General features: G+C 40.8%; 1 protein-coding gene across 5 annotated transcripts in view; it reads right to left on the reverse strand.

Annotated features, from left to right (window-relative positions):
* Positions 1 to 13323, reverse strand: part of ICE1 (interactor of little elongation complex ELL subunit 1) — a 537335-nt gene that overhangs the window by 419042 nt on the left and 104970 nt on the right. For all 5 annotated transcript variants that reach the window (XM_040353451.1, XM_040353452.1, XM_040353450.1 and 2 more), the window contains one exon: positions 711 to 822. In XM_040353451.1, the coding sequence (XP_040209385.1) occupies positions 711 to 822 (112 nt within the window). The remainder of the gene's footprint in view (positions 1 to 710; positions 823 to 13323) is intronic.

Raw genomic sequence — 13323 nt, forward strand, 5'->3', positions numbered from 1 at the left:
TGGGGTTGGGTGTGGCCCCTTAGCTCCAGTGAACTCTTAAGGCATCAGTATACCAAGACATCTTGGACAATTCCATGCTCCTAACCAGACACGGATGAGGGAGTTTGGGAACAATTTGTATGCGAGAGCTGCAGGAATTGTTTAGTGTTTAAATTGTGCTGCTTTTGGAGGATCTAGGCGGTCTCCTAGCTCAGTGGTCATCAACCCTGTCCTCAGGACCCACTAAAAGGACAGGTTTGCAAGATAACTGAAATACATCACAGGTGATATAATTTGCTGCTCAGTGATTGCAGTATTCTAGTCTGCATCTTCCCAAGGCAATACATAAAACCTGGCCTGTTAGTGGGCCCTGAGAACAGGGTTGATGACCACTGTCCTAGCTGATCTTTTTAACCGCTCTCCTACTTGCGCTTGAGTCAACACAAGCAGACAAGGAAAATGCTGCCACTGTCTGCTGCTGCTCTCTCACCATCCATTCAGAGGCTGGATATTAATTGACTGTAGCAGAAAAAAGTGAGGTCGCCAACCTAACTGCCGTCTGGCTAAAATCCGTAGACCAAAGACTGGATGGACAGAATTACAAAACCTTTAGCAGATATAACAGCCCCCATGTATGTAGTTCAACAGTGCGTTTAGCCATTTGTAGTTCAGCGGTGTTTTTAGCCATTTGAGAAAATGGCTTTAATCAAAAAGTAAAAAATATAACATACTGTCTTTTTTTCCAGTTCAATTCTAAAAGATTTTAGTTGTTCTTCTGTTTGCTCCCAGGGGGATATTTTCTGCAACATTTGTTCTAGTTGATATCTCAGAGTTTTATTCTCCCTAAAATGAGGAATAAACACAACATTTAAAAATCTTGACACCATGATGACTTCATCTATTCCATTTGCTTGAATGGAAATATCATTTACTTTTTCTTTAATCTTACCTGTAAGAGCAAAGTATGCAGAAGAACAGGAGAAGTATTCAGGAACATTGGGTTATGCTGATGCTTTAGGATATTGGACTCTGGCAAAGTAAAGCTATAAAGGACAGCCAAGTATAACCCCTACCACTCTCAGCATGCACTTTTGTAGCAAGTAATGTTAAGAGTGGACCTTAAGAATAGAGGGGTGGGGGACCAGAGTCCCATAACGTATGCCAAAAAATGGATATTACAGGTAAGACAAAATTCATAGTTTCTTAATCATACATTACAGGGCAAGTATTCAGGAACATCGAGAGATCCAAAAGCAGTCCAACTATGGGGAGGCAACAGAGTCACCTCAAGAATTTTAAAACCGATGCTGGCATCAGCCTGGTAAAACTAAACAAACGTGTGATGAGCAGTCAAATCCACATATTGAAAGGAGAAGCAGATTGTCTTAGGACCATAAGCAATGACAAACGGTTATTCCTAAAGTTGGGGTGTCTTAACTACTTCCCCACCGGGCCAATTCTGGCATTCCTCTCCTACATGTAAAAATATTTTTTGCTAGAAAATTACTCAGAACCCCCAAACATTACATAATTTTTTTTAGCAGAGACCCTAGGGAAAATGGCAGTTATTGCCATTTTTCATGCAATATGGTATTTGCGCAACAATTTTTCAAACGCAATTTTTTTGGAAAACAAAAAACACTTTCATGAATTAAAAAAATAAAACCTAAAACACAATAAATTTACCCCATTTTTTTGGAATAATGTGAAAGATGATATTACGTAGAGTAAAAGGATACCCAACATTTCACGCTTTAAAATTGCGTACAGTCATGGAATGGCGCAAAACTTCAGTACTTAAAAATCTCCATAGGCTATGCTTTAAAAATGTTTGCAGGTTACCAATTTAGAGTTACAGAGGTATAATTATTGCTCTTGCTCCAACGTTCGTGGCAATACCTCACGTGTAGTTTGAACGCAGTTTACATATGCGGGTGTGACCTACGTATTAATTTTTATTTATTTTTTAAATCACTTTTATTCCCAATACAAGGAATGTAAACATTCCTTAGAATAGGAAATGGGCATGACAGATCCTCTTTACAGAGAGGTCTGGGGTATACAAGGCCCCACATATCTCCTCTATGTTAAAAAGCCTGGAAAAAACCAAACTGCCGTGTTTACATTTTTTGCCTCCGAGGCTCATCTGGTCCATGGCCAGCTCTATGGTAAACCGCCAACATACAGATTCATTCTCCAGCTCCCCGATCGCACTAGTAGTTTTTTTTTTTTACACCATCAAGACCTTCTGACGATACCACGGCTTACCTCCTTACCTCTCTGACAGTAAAGGAGCCTCTACAAAGTTAAAAGGTTAAAACGCTTGTCTTTCAGGTTTAATGAATAGTCACGTGTCGAAGGGTGCATGCATGGAGCTGAGTGGAGCGGTAATGCCTGCTTAGAGCTCCATATCCAGCAGAACGAACAAGCCTAATAAACAGCAAAGGTAATATACCTACCCGCAGTCATACAGTGCTATTGAGTTGCCACAGCTCCCTACCTTATTAGAGGGACATTCCCGGGCATTGTCAGTCACATATGAAGCCGAAAAACGCCAAACAGTAGCCACCTCACACTAACAGTATGGCGCTGAGGCCATCATTCTCTGAGGTGACAGGCAGGGATAAGATACAACCGTCGTCCTCTGTTGCATCATTCAGTGATGAAAAATCATTAAAAGGCATACAGTCAGTCTAAAACCCTCACAGGAAAAAAATGTTGTAGTAATGGAGGATGTTGAATTTATTTCACATGAGGAAATGTCATCCCCTGAAACAATGAAACAAATAGAACCGTTTCACAAATCATTACAAACTACCTCAGACCATATTGCTACAAGTCTCACTAAGAAAACTAGGGAATTGGGCCAGCGAATGTCTGCACTTGAAGATGATGTGGAAAATTATACATCAAATTTCTCCGCAGATATTGATAGTCTTAAAGAGGAAAATATGGTCCTACAATCCAGATTGGAAGACTATTAAATTGGGCCAGATGCTCTAATTTACGCATTGGAGGAATTCCCGAATCTGTAACGGACTTGCAGGCCACAATGATGGCTCTTTTTCAGGAACTGCAACCAGCTATAGCGGTAGAACATCTTGAGATGAACAGGTTCATAGAGCCAACACCTAAAAAAAAAACAGATGGTCCGCCCCGCGATATTAATTACAAAGTTCCATTTCAACTGTACTAAGGAACAATTGCTAGATGCAGCAAGAAATAAAAAATCTTTACATTTCCAATGGCACAATTACCAATTTTTTGCAGAACTCTCACAACTATCCATCCAATATAAAAGACGAGCGTTGAAGCCACTTCAAATATTGCAACGCAACTCAAAAAGCTACAAATACAAGTGACGTACCACTAAAGACCTGCAAACTACCTTGCAGAATCTAGGATTGATAAATACAACCAAAGATCCTGACGACACACGTCCAAGATTGACGTTGCCTTCTGGCAATTCTTCCTGTTCATCAAGGAAAGATTAACACCATAGCCCACACAAAAGAAGTCACATACAATCTCCTGATCCGGATCCGACTGATTCTATGGATTGAAAATGATCTTTCACCGAGACTCCCCTTTTCTGTGAGACCGATAGAACAAATTGGTCCAGTCACATTCTAACAATTCCTTTATGGTTCTATCTCTAACATTTCATACTTGTCTATGCTAAGGAGACTCTTCCTTCACTTTCTCGTATAAAAACGATTCTAGCCAGCTACCATTGGAAACCTAATGTACTTATTAATATTGATATTGTTAATAATCATCATTTTACTGTTAAGTTTAGTTATATTATACGCTTTAATAACTTTAGTAATAGAGGATATAAAAAAACTAGTTGTTCTCATCTCATAAGGCTAGCTCATGCAAATATTTGACTCCTAACTGGTATTTGTTGTTTTGTAAATCCCCAAATCATTTCTATATGCTTGGGTATTCTCTTTGATTTTAATTCTGCTTATTGATTGTAATAATATAATTTATATGCAAGAGTGGTGAGTGTCTGCGCTGTGATTAAACTAATGGAGGATGAGCGGACAACAGTGGTGGTGAAGGGAAGGGGGTGTTGTAATTGGGAAAATAAAGCGTGTTAAAATACAACAGAGAATAACCTAACAAGTGGATAACCCAAAAATTGGATCAATCTGGTCCGAACTGGACTGAGTGATAAGACACAAAATCAAGCAATGAATGTGTGGAGTGTGTGATATATTTGATATACTCCAAACAACTATGGAATAAACCGTGATGAGTGGAAGCTCAATACAGTGAGAAAAGTGCAAACGCAATAAAGTGCAAAAGTGACTAAAAAGGACGATGGGTTGGATACCAAAGTCCAATGGTTAGGAGAGTGCAACCCAATACAATCCACGGGTCATGCAACCCACACCATTAGGTGAAATAAGGGCTTACCTCCTCGTTATCACTCACATATGAAATGGCTTGCTAGTACTTCAGCCTCTTGTTGGTTAAATATCCTCTTGTCAGATCACAGTATTTTCACCATACATATAGAGGAAAGAAATGTATATATATTGTAGCAAGGGCCTCCTGCCACTCAAAGAAAAGGGGGGAAGGATTTCTCAAAGATGCAATGGGTAAGTATACACTTACACAACTCACACTATGTGTAAAGGTAAGGTGCCTGTCTCCACGAGCGCCGAGCTCGTATCCTGATCTTCTCACTGTCAGCACTCAGCTCCTCGGATGTCCATGTAAGCGGCCGCTCATATCCGAGTAAGGGAGCAGAGAGGGGAGAGGAGAAGGAAGGGAGGAGGGGCGTATCGCGTGGACAGTGCAGTAAAACTTTTAATGAACCAGTAAAAGAAAAATAAAAAACTCACATTGAGCGGTATCAAAACGGTCGCATCTCCTACGAGCTCCGCGCTCGTCTGCCGTCCGTTAGGTGTTGCTCCCAATCAATGCTCTAGTGTCCCGACGCGTGTTCGTCACATCACGTGACTTCATCAGGTTCCCCTGATGAAGTCACGTGATGTGACGAACACGCGTCGGGACACTAGAGCATTGATTGGGAGCAACACACAACGGACGGCAGACGAGCGCCGAGCTCGTAGGAGATGCGACCGTTTTGATACCGCTCAATGTGAGTTTTTTATTTTTCTTTTACTGGTTCATTAAAAGTTTTACTGCACTGTCCACGCGATACGCCCCTCCTCCCTTCCTTCTCCTCTCCCCTCTCTGCTCCCTTACTCGGATATGAGCGGCCGCTTACATGGACATCCGAGGAGCTGAGTGCTGACAGTGAGAAGATCAGGATACGAGCTCGGCGCTCGTGGAGACAGGCACCTTACCTTTACACATAGTGTGAGTTGTGCAAGTGTATACTTACCCATTGCATCTTTGAGAAATCCTTCCCCCCTTTTCTTTGAGTGGCAGGAGGCCCTTGCTACAATATATATACATTTCTTTCCTCTATATGTATGGTGAAAATACTGTGATCTGACAAGAGGATATTTAACCAACAAGAGGCTGAAGAACTAGCAAGCCATTTCATATGTGAGTGATAACGAGGAGGTAAGCCCTTATTTCACCTAATGGTGTGGGTTGCATGACCCGTGGATTGTATTGGGTTGCACTCTCCTAACCATTGGACTTTGGTATCCAACCCATCGTCCTTTTTAGTCACTTTTGCACTTTATTGCGTTTGCACTTTTCTCACTGTATTGAGCTTCCACTCATCACGGTTTATTCCATAGTTGTTTGGAGTATATCAAATATATCACACACTCCACACATTCATTGCTTGATTTTGTGTCTTATCACTCAGTCCAGTTCGGACCAGATTGATCCAATTTTTGGGTTATCCACTTGTTAGGTTATTCTCTGTTGTATTTTAACACGCTTTATTTTCCCAATTACAACACCCCCTTCCCTTCACCACCACTGTTGTCCGCTCATCCTCCATTAGTTTAATCACAGCGCAGACACTCACCACTCTTGCATTCCTTCTTTGTCCTTCATTGGAAAGGCTTCCTTTTTGTTTGCTGCAGTGCCCACCCCTAATTTTACACCCCCTTCCCTGGCCACTTTGTTGTCCTCATATCTATCCATCACAGCGCAGGAGTACCACCCAGTTTAATATAATTTATATGGTTGGCTCTCCATGTTCTGTAGGGATGTTCTTTGCACCTCCTCTTGCCACCCTCAACTACTAATTGCTTCAGCGGACAGCTGACTGTGGCTCATGTATCCTTGGAAGAGATTTTTCTCCCCTCAACAGATAAATTCATAACCTATCTACCCGTATTTGTCGGTGTATAAGGCGACCGGGTGTAAAAGACGACCCCCTAATTTTACATTTTAAGATGTTCTGCCTGTACTCACCATATAAGACGACCCCCCTTCCGACGCTTCATATTTCTTCCTTCTGGAGTCATTTTCTTCTTCATTCTTGCTGGAGATGGAGCCATATTCTTCTTCCTTCTTGATAGAGTTGGAGCCAATCACGGCGAGCAATGTATTCTATTAATGAATACAAAGCCTGCTTGTATTGGCAGAGGCTGTAACATCATCAGCCACGCCTCTCTGACTCTCAAAGCCTATCCGAGCAGGCTACTGTATGTAGCCTGCTCGGATTGGCAGAGGTTGTTACTCCAATCCGAGCAGGCTCTGTGTTCATTTGAATACATCGCTCACCGGGATTGGCTAATCGGTATATACTGTATGTAGCCGAAGCTACATACAGTATTACTGCACATCCAGCACGCATCCGAGCAGCTGACCCAGTGTATAAGACGATCCCTGCTTTTTGGCCAGTTTTTTAAGTGTAAAAGTTAGTCTTATACGCCAGCATATACAGTATGTTTTGCTTTATATTCATGATATTCACCAACCACATTTTCTTTTTGAGCTTTTTCTCTTATATTCCGGAAGCAAACCCTCTTATATAGTACTTGATTATGTATTATCATATCCAATTATCCTTTAATACCATGGCTCCATTGAACATACTATCCTAAAAATGTTCAGGGATTTAACACCCCCACAAAAACGTACTAAAGGCTTCCGCACCTTTGCCTCCAAGAAAGCACATAAATGTCTCCAAGAAACCCATTTTGCCACCCCCAAATTCTTCAGTAAAACTTACTTGCAAGTATTCATGGCCTCGGCTTCTACAAAACAGCGTGGAGGGCATTCCACCGTAATACCCCATTTTCGCTATTAAAAGAAATTAAAGATCCAGAAGGCCGATATCTGATCCTTAAAGCGAATGTCCCCTTAAAAAAAAATATATTCAAAGCCAGCAGCTACAAATACTGCAGCTGCTGACTTTTAATATCAGCACACTTACCTGTCCTGGAGTCCAGCGCCGTCCGCAGCAGAGGACGAGCGATCGCTCGTCACTCTGCTGCCTCCACCGCCATCCTCGGTGAGGGAACCAGGAAGTGAAGCGCTCCAGCTTCACTGCCTGGTTCCCTACGGCGCATGCACGAGTCGCGCTGCGCCGTGCTGACTGGCTCCCGCTGTGTTCTGGGAGCCATGTGTTTCCCAGAACACAACGGGGGGCGCGGACGTCCTGCCCGCAGTCTACTCGCAGACTGTGTGGCCGGAAGTGGGTGCAAATACCTGTCTTTAGACAGGTATCTGCACCCCCCTCCCCCTGAAAGGTGTCAAATGTGACACCGGAGGGGGGGAGGGTTCTGACGAGCTGGAGTGAAGGTGGAGGGTGGAGCTCCGCTTTAAAGGGCATCAACTAGATAACGCTATCACCATTGTGCCATATTACCCCGCCAACAACCTAATTAGTTTCTCTCCCATTTACTATAAACAGTAGACTCATAAAAAATAAGTACTGTAATTTTATGTGGAGATTCTAATCAGACTATCTTTCCTTTTCTAGATAAATCACCAATACCACAGACCCAAAAAGGTCAGACAAACAATCTTTCTTAAAACTTATCGCAAAACATAACTTAGTAGATTCCTGGCGTGAGTTGAATCCAACCAAGAGACAATACACACATTTCTCGTACTTATTCTCAAGGATTGACCATATATTTTTTGTCCACAGGTATGGTGCCTGAAATCTTAAATTAAAAAATTGTTCCCATCCCTTGGTCTGACCATAGTGCAATCTATAATACTATAATTTCGAAAGCACGTGATCCAACGTGGTTACTTAAAGAGATTTTTTGCTCAAAAACCAAGTACATAAACATAATATTGAACTCGCACTTAAGGATTATCTAAAACATAATTCTACACCCAACGTCTCCGCCATCTACTTTATGGGAAGCACACAAACCTGTTCTTCGTGGCATATGTTTACGACAAGCCAATATATTCAATCGAGAACAAAAAGACCTTTGTCGCATTTTGGAAACAAAATTTCAATGCATGTTATATGGCGTTTCAACATAACTCTTCTCCATCATCCAGATTAAAAACTAGATAAAGACAAATTGGAATTCGACTTATTTCTCACCAAGTCAGCAGACAAACCATTAAAAGATCACAACATAACTTTTACATGAACACAAATAAACCTAATACACTTTTAGCCCAGGCACTAAAATCTTGTCATAAACCAACCAAACCTATTTTTCTTAAACTATCCATAGATGTATATATACTCCAACAATCCATTGAAAGTCTTACAAAAATGTTAATCAAAGTTACAAAATTTATATTCATCCGACAATGAGTAGGATCCTTCTAAAGCAAACAATTTTTTCTCGCACATTTCTCTTCCTGCATTATCACAAACGTAATTGGAAATGGAGGAATCCGTGTCTGTTGATGAGGTATCAGATGTTATTAAGAATTTGAAATTAAAGAAGATGCGTGGTCCAGATGGATTTTCTGCTTTGTTATAAAACATTTGTGGATACCTTATCACCGGTTTTGACAAATACTTTAAATTCGCTCTTGGAAGGTCATTCTTTTAGGAAGGAAACTTTGAATGCAATTATTTGCATGCTCTCCAAACCACATACGGATGACTGTTTGGTCAAATCACCGCCCCATTTCTAAATTTGGATCTAAAAATGTTCGCCAAAATTCTTGCCAATATATTAAAAAAATTATATATAATCTTATACATTTCGATCAAGTTGGTTTCATCCCTATTCGACAAGCAAGTGATAACATCAGACGTGCAACCCTTTTGTCACATAGCGCTAAAATACGTTGTATTCCTATCCGTTTTCTCTCCCTAGACATTAACCACTTCACCCCCGGACCATATTGCTGGTCAAAGACCAGAGCACTTTTTGCGATTTGGCACTGCGTCGCTTTAACTGACAATTTTGCGGTCGTGCGATGTGGCTCCCAAACAAAATTGGCGTCCTTTTTTTCCCACAAATAGCTTTCTTTTGGTGGTATTTGATCACCTCTGCGGTTTTTAGTTTTTGCGCTATAAAAAAAAAATGAATATTTTTTACTTTTTGCTGTAATAAATATCCCAGTTTAGGCCGATACGTATTCTTCTACATATTTTTCGTAAAAAAAAAAAAAAAATATCGCAATAAGCGTTTATTGATTGGTTTGCGCAAAAGCTATAGCGTTTACAAAATAGGGGGTATTTTTGACATTTTTATTAATATTTTTTTTTACTAGTAATGGCAGCGATCAGCGATTTTTTTTTGGTACTGCGACATTATGGCGGCCAATTCGGACAATTGACACATTTTTGGGACCATTGACATTTTTATAGCTATCAGTGCTATAAAAATGCATTGGATTACTATAAAAATGCCACTGGCAGTGAAGGGGTTAACACTAGGGGGCGGGGAAGGGGTTAAGTATGTTTCCTAGGTGTGGACTCACTAGGGGAAATCACTGATCTTCTGTTCATACATTGTATGAACAGAGGATCAGCATTTCCCCCCTGACAGGACCGGGAGCTGTATGTTTACACACACAGCTCCCGGTCCCCGCTCTGTTACTAGCGATCGCGTGTGCCCGTCGGCGATCCAGTCCGCCGGGCACGCGCACGAGTCGGTGGCACGCGCGCGCCTCTAGTGGCCTGCGAGAGAGCCGACGTAGAGCTACGGGCTCTCGCACAGGGGAGCCGACCTGCCGCCGTAAAACGACGGCGGCAGGTCGGCAAGAAGTTAAGAAAGCATTTGACAAGGAATCATGGACTTCTATGCACTTCACCCATAATAAATGGGGCTTTGGCCCACATTTTTTGCAATGGTTAATATACAAAAGGGGTACATGTCAAGGATATCCACTTTTCCCACTATTTGCACCAATTATCCAACCTTTAGCACAAATAATAAGGATTGAATCAACAGTCACAGGTATTGCATTAGGTGGATGTCAAAACAAACTATGTTTATTCGCCGACGACATCCTCTTATTTTTGTCCTCGCCACAAGTTTCTGCCCCTAACCTTATGGTTGTATTACATATATTTACACCAATACATATATTTACACTAAATCTCCAAAAAAAATTAACTATCCAAAATTCATTACCTTTTAAATGGGTAGACCGTAGCCTTCCATATTTGGGTATTCAACTCACTGCCAGGCCCTCAGGATTTATTTGCTGCCGAATACCCAGCTTTATTGAAAAATACTACTAGTTTGCCATCCAAGTGGTCATCCTTATCAATTTCTTGGTACGGAAAAAATATATATAATAAAAATGTCCATACGCCCTGAATTTTTATATTTATTTAGAACCCTTCCGATTCATATTCCTGCCAACTTTCTTAGAATGATTAAACAAAAGTAATACAATTCGCTTGGGGAAAAATAAAACCTTGGTTTCCTAGGAAAACTTCAGTCCTTCATAAATTAATGGGTGGTTTGGGATTCAAAGATTTTTCAATGTATTAATAGGCAGCGCAAATTGGAGCAACTATCGAAATATCACTTGACTACAGAGATTCCTTTGTGGGTATTCATTGAAGCAATGGACAGCGATCCTCTCCCTACAAATAATAGCTTATGGTTACGACCTTTAGATTGTAACGCTTTAAAGAATCCAATTACTAAGCATTCCTGATCTATCTGGGACAGACATGATACCTTGCATGGTCTAAAATCTTCACAAAACCAGCTTCTTTCTTTTCAAAAAAACCCGGCCTTTTATCCAGCTTGGATATCTCCCAGAACCTTTAGGCCTCGTACAGACGAGGGGTTATCCGCTGGAAACGGTCCGCCGGACCGTTTCCAGCGGACATTCCTCCTCCGGATTTTGATCCGATGGCTTGTACACACCATCGGATCAAAATCCGCGCGGAAAACATCCGCGGCCACGTGTCGACGCGGCGACGTGCGCGACGCTGGAAGGTAAACACTTCCACGCATGTGTCGAGTCATTACGACGCATGCGAGGGATGGGAGCGGACGGACTGATCCGGTGAGTCTGTACAGACGACCGGATCAGTCCGCTGGACTGGATCCCAGCGGATAGATTTTGTAGCATGCTACAAAATTTTTATCTGCTGGGAATCCGTCGGCTGGATTTTTATCCGCCTAAAATTGTCCGCTCGGATCTATCCGCTGGAACTGATCCGCAGATCAATCCCAGCGGATAGATCCTCTCGTCTGTACGGGGCCTTAAAGCCTGGTCTAAGGCTGGCATTTCGTGTCTATATAATTTCAACAAACATCAATACGCCCTTTCCCAGAACTATGCAAGACTTTTGGGCTCCCCCAATCCGAATTATTCAGATATCTTTGAATCAAAATTTTTATGCTCCTCTCCTCATTACTAGTGATAAATTCTTTCAAATTGAGAAAGGGTATGTAAAGTTATCTAAAAGACCCACATGCTAAAAACATGCACATGCATTTCAATAATCTATTCACAATTGATTACTGAATCAAATACAATTTTACCAACATAGGTTGCCAAGTAGGAAAAAGATCTTGATGGCAAGATCAATCTTAAGATATGGTCTAATATCTGGTCTAATACTAAATCTTCTTCATCAAACATAATGGCAGTTGAGACATCATTTAAAGGTACTTACAACAATGGTACTTGGTTCCTGCCAGAATAGCCAAATTTGGATTGGACAATTCAGGCCTCTGTTTTCCCGGCTGTCCTGAACAAGGTAGATCATACATGCACATCTGGTGGACGTGTCCAATTGTGCACACATTTTGGGATTTTTTTTTTCCTAATAGCCTTTAAAAATATTTGACTGTTCTGTTTCACCAAACCCAATGTCAGCTCTCCTCAATTTAAAACCAGTCTCTCTTACACAGAAACAATTTAAGCCATTCCTTATGTTCCTGATAGCCGCAAAACGCATTGAAAACTCCTATTATGAACACTGCAGAAACCATTATACATGCGAAGAGGGACACTCTAGATAAAAGATAATATGAAGAAGCTTGACAACTAATGGAAACCATGGATCAAATATTACTTGCCAGACAACTTTGATAATTGAGTATGCGCATCATGGTGATGGACACCCTCTGATGGATTTTCAGTAAGAAAATGTATATACAAAATTTGCCTCCAGAACCCTGCTGTCTATCCTTCCCATTTGCCCTTATCGTCTCTTATTTTCTTTTCTCTTGTTCTTTTAAGAAGTACCATCTTTCTTAATTCATCCTATTTTTACATACAATATTTGTTATCAACAGATAATTTAACATAATTAAAGTTATGGTGAAGGTTTAATTACATTCAAAACATTAAATTGATCTATTTAGGTCTACTCCAGTTTATTAAGATTTCTAATTCTTTAACTGTAAACAACTTGTATACATAAGATAATCTAATATTTTACTACTACATGGAGTGTTTATTTTAACACTATGAAAGCTGAAGTCTATTCTAAATTTAACTCATTTCCTTTGGTTGTAAACATAGTGCAACACATTTACTTGTATTATCTGTAGTCGTTCCTCAAAACTGTGGGCCTCCAGTCCCTTTATTAGCTTTGTCGCCCTTCTCTGGACATCCTTTCTGAGGTCTGGTGCATAGAACTGGAAGGCATACTCAAGATGTGGCCAAACCAGAGTCTTGTAAAGTGGCAGAATTATCTTTTTTTTTTTTATGCATGCCAATATTCAGTCAGCTTGGCATTGCATGCCATTGCTGATCCGGTCATCTACTAAGACCTCCGTTTCATCCTGGATTCCCCCAATAGTTCTCCCCCTGAGCGAGCATTTGTATTTTTAGCTCCCAAATACATTACTTTTACGATTTTCAACATTAAACCACATTTAACATGTAGCGGTCTACCCCATTATTATATATTATTTAAATTACCATCCTAGGTTAAAATTGCAACATATAATAACATTTACAACTTAAAGAGGAAGCAAACCCTGGTGGGTTTTTCTTACTTTCTTCTTCCCTGCACAGTAAAGGCATACTGTACTAGTAAGCATC

Source organism: Rana temporaria, chromosome 5 (genome assembly GCF_905171775.1).
Source record: "Rana temporaria chromosome 5, aRanTem1.1, whole genome shotgun sequence".
In the NCBI taxonomy this organism is placed as follows: domain Eukaryota; kingdom Metazoa; phylum Chordata; class Amphibia; order Anura; family Ranidae; genus Rana; species Rana temporaria.